This window comes from Episyrphus balteatus, chromosome 3, assembly GCF_945859705.1.
Source record: "Episyrphus balteatus chromosome 3, idEpiBalt1.1, whole genome shotgun sequence".
Lineage (NCBI taxonomy): Eukaryota > Metazoa > Arthropoda > Insecta > Diptera > Syrphidae > Episyrphus > Episyrphus balteatus.
The window spans coordinates 128,576,454-128,584,372 of record NC_079136.1 but is presented as its reverse complement, the minus strand read 5'-3'; the positions used below and the strand labels follow the sequence as shown (position 1 = coordinate 128,584,372).

Sequence of the window (7,919 nt, the reverse complement as noted above, 5' to 3'; positions counted from 1 at the left end):
ACTGATTTTGAGAAACTTTAACCAACTCACCGAGAAGTTGTGAGTAATTAATTGAGTTTTGATTTTTTTTAGTAAAATTACGGAAGCGAGCGCGTCAAAATTCTGATTTCAAAATTCTGAATTTTAAAAGTCGGTTTTTTTTTGACGAAAATTTTTCAAAATTCTACTTTTTTAAATTGTATTGACACAAGTAAATACAATTATAGGGACTAAAAACGTTAGAAATATTTTTTTTTTTATTTATTGAGAAACTTTAAACTATTAATTTTTTTTCTATATGTATATAAAAAAATGCAATTTTACTTTCATAAAAAAATGTTTAAGGAAAATTTTAATGATCTAAAACAACTTACACAAAACTACAGTAAGATAAATTCAATGTATTTTATATTATAAAGACGTTTAAAAAACTACATTTATTCTGTTTTAAGCACATTTTATTTATTATTACAGATACTTACAAAGTATATGTAAGTATCTTTACTAAGTTTTATTAAATATATGAATCTTTATTTATTTTTGATTAAATACCAAAAAAGCTGCGCATACATTTTTTTTTTTTTTTCATTTCAAAACTTATTAAAAAAAAAAAAACTAAAACATTAAATTTAAATTTTTTTTTAAATTAAAACTAAAAGAATTCTCTTTTTAATTCAATTTTGTTTAATATACAAAATCAAAATAAAAGTATATTTTTATACAATGTATAAATAATATTAATAAGCAGCAGAAATTGGTAATTAAGATCCTTAATTATGATTTTCTACTAAAAAAAAAATACAAAAAAGGAGAAAAAAAAATAAACACAAAAAAAAAACTTCAAATAATAAGAATCATTCTTAACTAGCGGGCACAGTACACTGTTGGCAATCCTCCATTTCTGGTGTGAAATCCTCAATCTGAATTGTTGTCTCAAAGAAGTTGTACTTAAGATGCACTGCAGTGGTTGCTTCCTGCAGGATTTTCTTTGGATTGGCACCGGGTGCTTAAAAAAAAAAAAAAAAAAACATATAAACGTGCAAGAAAAAAATATTCAACACAATTTAAAATTTAAGAAAAAAATAAAAACAAATACAAATAGAAAAATATCCAACGGATATGCAAGAGGACAATAAATATAGACACAGAGGACAAAGGCAAAGAAAAAAAAAAAAAACAGGACTAGAATAAAAGAAATATAAAAAAAATTCCACAGATAACTTAATCAGTAAATAAAGTAGAAAGAAAGAAAACTTCAGGAGGACCAGCAACAAAATAGAGAACTCAATGTTCGTTCACGTAATGACAAAAGTTGGATTTTTATATCTCTCGCTCTTTTTCTCTCTGTGTGTCTCTTTATCTGCTGTGTATTATTTTGCAAGGACAAATGCACATTGTGTACCATAATCAAATAAACACACGGAAAATTTGCCGAAACGACAAGAAATTGTTGAGAAGAAGCAAAAGGAATGCAGATATTCCATTGGCAAAAACTTTTTATCCTCTCTGTGTGGAGTTGTGACAATGTCCTTGCACGTGTTGTTGTTAAGTCCTTTTTTTTGTATTCTTATGTTTTTGTTGTTTACCCTAATAAATGAATGGAACACGAAAACGATGCAGTTTAGTGAAGAAAAAGACGCCATGGATATTATCTAGTCTATTTGTTGGTGAAGAAGCAAGCTAGAGAGTATATGGCCACTTACCTAATTGTTTAATTTTTGTTTATGTTGAAGAAATTTTGAATTAAAATTTCAAGTGTGGTTGTGGTTTTAATTTTTTAGAGAAAATTATACACAATACCCACCACAGTCTGCCGTGAAAAAGGAGGTGAAGTGGAGAGAAAATTAAAAATGCAAGTTTGATAAATGAAGTTTTGGTAATTGAAAGGCATGTATTGTAAGCTTTTTTTTTGGCTGCGGCAACTTTATAATTCTGTGCCGGGAACCGAATGCAATAATTAAGGGTATCTGCAGAGCACTTTGCTGTCCTTTTTTTACTAGCAGTGATTTTGAGAGAGATTGTATTTTGAACGAAAAAAATCGATATTTTTCAACCGGTTACTGAAGTAAGCTTTTAATGCATTTGATAAGGTGCCTCATTGAGCAATACCTCCATTTCAGCGCTTTTGAAGGTATTTGGTCTTTTTTCACACTGTTAATAGTCTACGTACATTAACACTGGCTGACAGTCAAAATGGAGATTCAATTCCACTATTTTTTTTTTTTTTTTTCTTACGTACTTTGACCTCAGGGACTCGGAAATCACTTTAAAAAAATTTCGATGGATACGTTTTCGAGATATAATTTTTTAAAGCTTTTGTCGTTTATTTTACCAGCATACATACATACAATTTTTTTCCAAAAATAATTTCTCATTGAGAGAAAAAATCAAAATCTTTCTAGTCCTCATTTTTCTTAATTTTGCATGTGTAGTAAACTTTCCGACAAGATAATTTTTTTTCAAAACCTATGAATCGGATCATTTTTGTAACGATCAATATTTCCGATTCTTTTTGTAACTTTTTGAGTTTTTGTCTATAACTTGAAAAGCAAGCCGAATTTGAAAATTTGTATTAAGTTATTTTTTGTAGAAAATTTAATTTTCTATCGATATGTGTTCTTTTAAAAAATAAATTACACGGTGTAACACTCAAAATATGGACAAAAATAGTATAAAATGAGTTTTAAAAAAAATTTTGTCTCCAATTTTTATTTTTGAAATCGATTATTTCAAAAACTATTGGTTATATTATATTGATTTAAAAATTAGAATCAAATGTACAATTTTTTCTTTCGGAAATGGTATCATTTATTACTGTAAGTGTTGCCGTTGTTTTTTAATAATTTTTTTTTATTTTGATATTTTTTTTTTAGAAAACTGCCCCTCCCACCTAAACGGGGGGAGATAGACCCCCCTTCCAAAGAAAAAAATGTTTGTATTGAGCTCCTCTACAAAAACCCATTATCAAATCCTGGCGCCCAGGTTATCCTACTACGTGCCGAAACAACATTTTTTTTCTATACCTAAAAGTTCGAATTTCTGTATCTGGGTTGAAATCGAAAATTTTTTTTTTCTAAGCCAATTTTGGAGTGATTTTCATAAAAATACCTCGATTGATTGGGAAATAGATATTGTTTATGAATATATTTTTTAAATAGCATGTTGTTTTGAAAACATATACTTTAAATTGATGCCGAAGTTGGGCAAATGACGAAAAAAATGGAATTTTTGAACTTTGACAGCTTATAAATTCTAAGTGGTTTTACCGAGTTACATGTTTTATACATTGTTGAAAAGCTATATTTATCTTCTATCAGAAACTGTAAAAAAATCGAAAATGGGTAAAAAATTGTCGAAGCTAGAATTTTTTCAATGGGTGAAGGTCCAAAAAACCGTTTTTTTGCCCGTAACTTAAGATTTTGGGGGTGTTAGAGGATTTTCAAATACCGTTTCGTATTCAGTGCGACAAGCTCTACAAAACCTGATAGGTCTCCGCCCGCGTATATTTTGAAACCTCATTTTTGTAACACCGTGTTATTATAAAAAACTTAAGAAAAACTATTTAAAAAAAAACAAGGCCTTTTTAATGTTTATTCTTTGAGCATTTATAGATATCAATCATGTAGAGGAGAAAAGAAGATAGTTAATTTTTCAATATAATCGCCACAAACATTGAATACTGCAAAAATTGGATAAAACATGGGCCTTCGAAATCTCTTGTTTTTGGTCTTTTTAAGACATTTTTCTTTAGTTTAGTGTTTCTAGCTTATTTATTTAGCTTTCAGGTGCTTGTTTTTCTGTTCAGACTAATTGTTTATTACTTAAGAAATAGCCCGAATTATAAGAATGCTGGGAAAAACAACGACAAAAAAAAACTTTTAAAAACTCATATCTCGAAAACCTATCCATACCTATATACATTTTTTTTAAATAAGATTTTCGAGTTTTCTAGGCTCAAATCTACATATATGAAAAGTATAACGACACTTGGTGTTCAAAAAATTTGTATGCATTAGTTTTTCTTCCATTCCTGCTGTTTGGACAAAATAGACGGTTATTGTACCAAGTTTTATCAACTCTTCGTCTACTGATATTTTTAAAATTTCATCAGACACTCAAAAATCTTTGAATACATTAATAAAAATAATGTCTTATCTAAGGTGTAAGATTTGGCGGTTTTGAAAGCCATACCATAAAAATTGGGTAATGAATTTCTTGCAATAACTAATCAGTACCTAAAGCTTGTTGTAATCAAAAGGTCACTAAGCAATTTTTATTGGTCTTTCTTTATACTTCAAACGTTCTTTTGATCAAATTCCGAACTCATGGATAAGAAACCGCAATAAAACTACCCATTTCTACATCGATAATACAATAACACTGTATCGATAACAAACCTTCGCATTGCCTTACTTCTATTTCAACAAATTTTCAATCAAATGTAGGTCAGTTAGTTTTCCCTTAAATACCAGCAATTTATCCAAATTCAAATCATTCCAAGTCTAACCATCGATAAAATTTAATCGTGTTCTTTACTTTTCAAATTGATTTTAATCGAAAATTCATAAAAATGAAAATCTTTTTCGGAGTTGTTGTGCTTTTGGCCATTAACATGGTCCTAGTTGCATCATTTCAAAACAGGACCATTTATAGATCCTTTGAAAATAGAACCATGTTTCAAAACAGAACTCTATTTAGAAAATCTGACATATTCGACAATGTAACTATGCCACAGCTGCCAAGTGTAAATCTTACCCTACCCGGTACAAAATGGTGTGGAATTGGTAGTTCGGCAGCCGATTATGATGATTTGGGAAAATTCAACAAAACTGACGCATGTTGCCGGGCTCATCATGAATGTGAAGAAGTTATTGAACCAATTAGTTCAATGCATTCACTTGATAATCCAACTTTATTACCAAGGTATGATATAATTTATCAAAAATGTTAAAAATTATTAATTTTTTTTTTTTTTTCAAACTTAGATACAATTGCCAATGTGAACAGAAACTTTTTAAGTGTTTAAAGAAATTGGATGATATACCTTCAGCTATATTTGGAGAAGCTTATTTTGGTTTGATGGAGAAGTGTTTTGCTAAAGATTATCCAGCTGTTGAATGTGTAAAACATCAAACTGGAACATTGGGTTTTGGCAAGAGATGTACCATGTATAAATTTGACGAGTCGAAAAATCAAACCTGGCAATACTTTGATATGCCATATTTTACAATGAACGAAGGAGATTAAATGAAAATAATTGTTAATCCTTTGTCAAAATTGTGTTGAAAAGACTTGAATAAAATTTTGGTTCAAAAATTCTTTGTTTTTATTTTGAAATTTTGTCTTGAGTCTATTCTTAGATAATAAAAAGGGTTACCAGATTAAAAAAAAATAATAATTAAAAAATGGTAAAAAAAAAGCTCAAGTGGAAGAAGGTTGCTATCAGTACTGTACTTTTTTATACGAAAAATTGAAATAAATTTTTAAAAAGTCTCCAAAAAAACTAAAACACTACCAAATTTTAGGTTTATAATGATAAATCTCTACACTCTTGTTCTACAAATTTGTTACACTTTTCTAGCAACATTGTCTAAAATTATCTAAAAGTTAAAAATGCAAATTTCAAATTCAATGCTCTTTTAGATAAATTTGACCTATTAATAAAAACCTTACTGTCAATTGTACTCTACATCTAATCTGTACGCTAAGAATATATACAACTACTGTATGTAACGACTAAAACAAAAAAAAAAACTTTGTGCTCTCAGACATTAACATTTTGAAAGTCATTAACATATGGAAACATCAATGTATAAAACTCTACACTTTTTCTCTACAAAGTGGTTACAATTTACAAACGACTTTTTTGCCAAGCAATTTATAAAATTGTAAGGCAGAAAAGAAAAACGAGGTCTTTTTACAAAAAATATCTCGTAGAATTTATGAATATACATCTCTACACTCTTCTCTACAAATTAAATTTTTTTTACAAATTTTTCATTTCAATCATTTTTTTATTAAATTTTATGTAACAGAAGCTTATGTTTTTAGAGTTATTAATCACTCATCATGGGCAATTAGTTATATGACTGATAAGAAATATCAACATAATAAAAATGCGTTACCCTACCAACCTTAACATCGGTCATTGTAAGGCATTTTGTCGTCATCAGCTACAGTCAATAAAACTTAAAAGTTTTCGACCGCCTTATCTCAAAATGACTATTGCAACAAATTCACTGTCATCAACAACAACAATAAACAAAAACAGCAACTTTATTTCACACTGATCATGAACTCGGTGTCTTGTCATTGATTTTCTTATCTCTCCACGAATCTCTCTCGATTTCTAGGTCAGAATTTTTGCCCTTAAATACGTAATTTTTCTGTCTCAATCTTTACTCGCAACTTTCAGTTCTCTCAAGCTAGCCTAATAATGAAGACTTGTTTAAAATATTTCCTACTAATCATGTTAAATCTTTTGATAGTAGCAGCATTTCAAGATGAAGCAATTTTCGAAGATGAAGATATTTACAATCGAGCTTTGCCACCACTTCCATATTCGGGAATGACAGTTCCCGGTACCAAATGGTGTGGTCCAGGAAATACTTCGGCAAATTATGATGATTTGGGAAGATTTCGTGAAACGGATAAATGCTGTCGGGCTCATGATCATTGTCCAGATACGATTGAATCTGGAAGCACAAAATATTCACTCTTCAATCCGGATATGTTTCCAAGGTAAGTGCGCAATGAGTCTTGACATGCATTTGACATGATAATGATTTATGACAATTTGTCAATTATTTACTGACAAATAATTTGGTTTATTTTGAATCATTTTTTTTTTTTAGAATGAAATGCGAATGTGAACAAGAATTTCTCAATTGTCTACAAAATGCCAATGATATGGCCGCAAGTACAGTGGGTCGCGCATATTTTAGTGCAAGGAGCATTTGTTTTAAATACACTTTTCCAATGTTACGATGCACGGAATATATGGAAGGAACATTTAGCCGAAGATGTGTCAAATACAAGTTTAACATAAATAAACCATTTAAGTGGCAATTTTTTGATGTACCTTATTATACAGCAAAGAAATAAATGTACATTAGCAATAAAATTGCATTTTTTTAAGTTTTAAGATTTTTAGCAATGAGAGTCCTAGGTGAATATTTAATATTTATTCGAACCGAATTTATCTATAAAAATTACTAATAAGCTCTTAGAAAAGTTAAGTATTTCTGAAGAACTTTTTTTACTATTTTCTATAAATTCAGTAATCGAAGTCTTACAGAAGCTTGGCAATAACTTCTTATTAGTTTTTAAGAAAGTATGAACGAACCTTAGAGGATACTCTAACCGAATTTTTCTACCAAGTTGTAAGAAAGCTTTTAAAGAAGTCTTTCGGAAGTCTCTACTTAATCTTGCTTCTATAAGCTCTCTTAGCGAAGTTTTACAGAAGTTCTGAATTATTTTATAAAAAATTTTGATCAAATTATAATTCAAATATAGGGAAAGTGCTTTTGAGGTAAGCCTTAAAGAAGCGTTACAGAAACTTTAATTTGTAATATTTCAAATTTTCTTTCATAATGAAGTTGTTTTGTTTGCTGGACAGCCCAAAAGTGTATAGTAAGTGGAACAACATGAAGATTCTGTAGGAATCCATGAAGATGACCTACCACTTTGTATAAATACCTTCTATAAGATCACTTACCGAAGTCTTACGGAAATTTGGTTATAATTTCTAAATAATTTCATAGAAACTATTAACAAAGTAATAAATCTTACAAATATGTATTTAAAGTGACTCTAAGGCAAGTCTTAAAGAAGCATTATGAAAGCTATAATTGTAATATTTCACTGTTCTTAAGTTTTAAGCATTAAAATATAGATATTCTGTAAGACACGAAAGGGAGTCTTAATTTAATGAAGTTTAT

At 29.0% G+C, this 7,919-nt stretch overlaps 2 protein-coding genes across 4 annotated transcripts in view; one reads left to right on the top strand and one right to left on the bottom strand.

Annotated features, from left to right (window-relative positions):
- Positions 1 to 640: 640 nt before the first annotated feature.
- The window catches only part of LOC129913728 (proton-coupled zinc antiporter SLC30A2), an 86,316-nt gene continuing 79,037 nt past the window's right edge, over positions 641 to 7,919 (bottom strand). For all 3 annotated transcript variants that reach the window (XM_055992537.1, XM_055992540.1, XM_055992538.1), the window contains one exon: positions 641 to 985. In XM_055992537.1, coding sequence (XP_055848512.1) covers positions 840 to 985 — 146 coding nt within the window. In that variant the 3' untranslated portion in view covers positions 641 to 839. The remainder of the gene's footprint in view (positions 986 to 7,919) is intronic.
- Positions 6,387 to 7,107, top strand: LOC129913738 (phospholipase A2). Its single transcript, XM_055992558.1, has 2 exons — positions 6,387 to 6,720; positions 6,834 to 7,107. The coding sequence occupies exons 1-2, from the start codon at positions 6,416 to 6,418 to the stop codon at positions 7,081 to 7,083; spliced, it is 555 nt and encodes a 184-aa protein (XP_055848533.1). The 5' UTR covers positions 6,387 to 6,415; the 3' UTR covers positions 7,084 to 7,107.

Coding starts and splice junctions, on each gene's coding strand:
- LOC129913738 (XM_055992558.1), top strand. CDS start 6,416: ATGAAGACTTGTTTAAAATATTTCCTACTAATCATGTTAAATCTTTTG. Junction 6,721..6,833: donor AATCCGGATATGTTTCCAAG/GTAAGTGCGCAA, acceptor TTTTTTTTTTAG/AATGAAATGCGAATGTGAAC.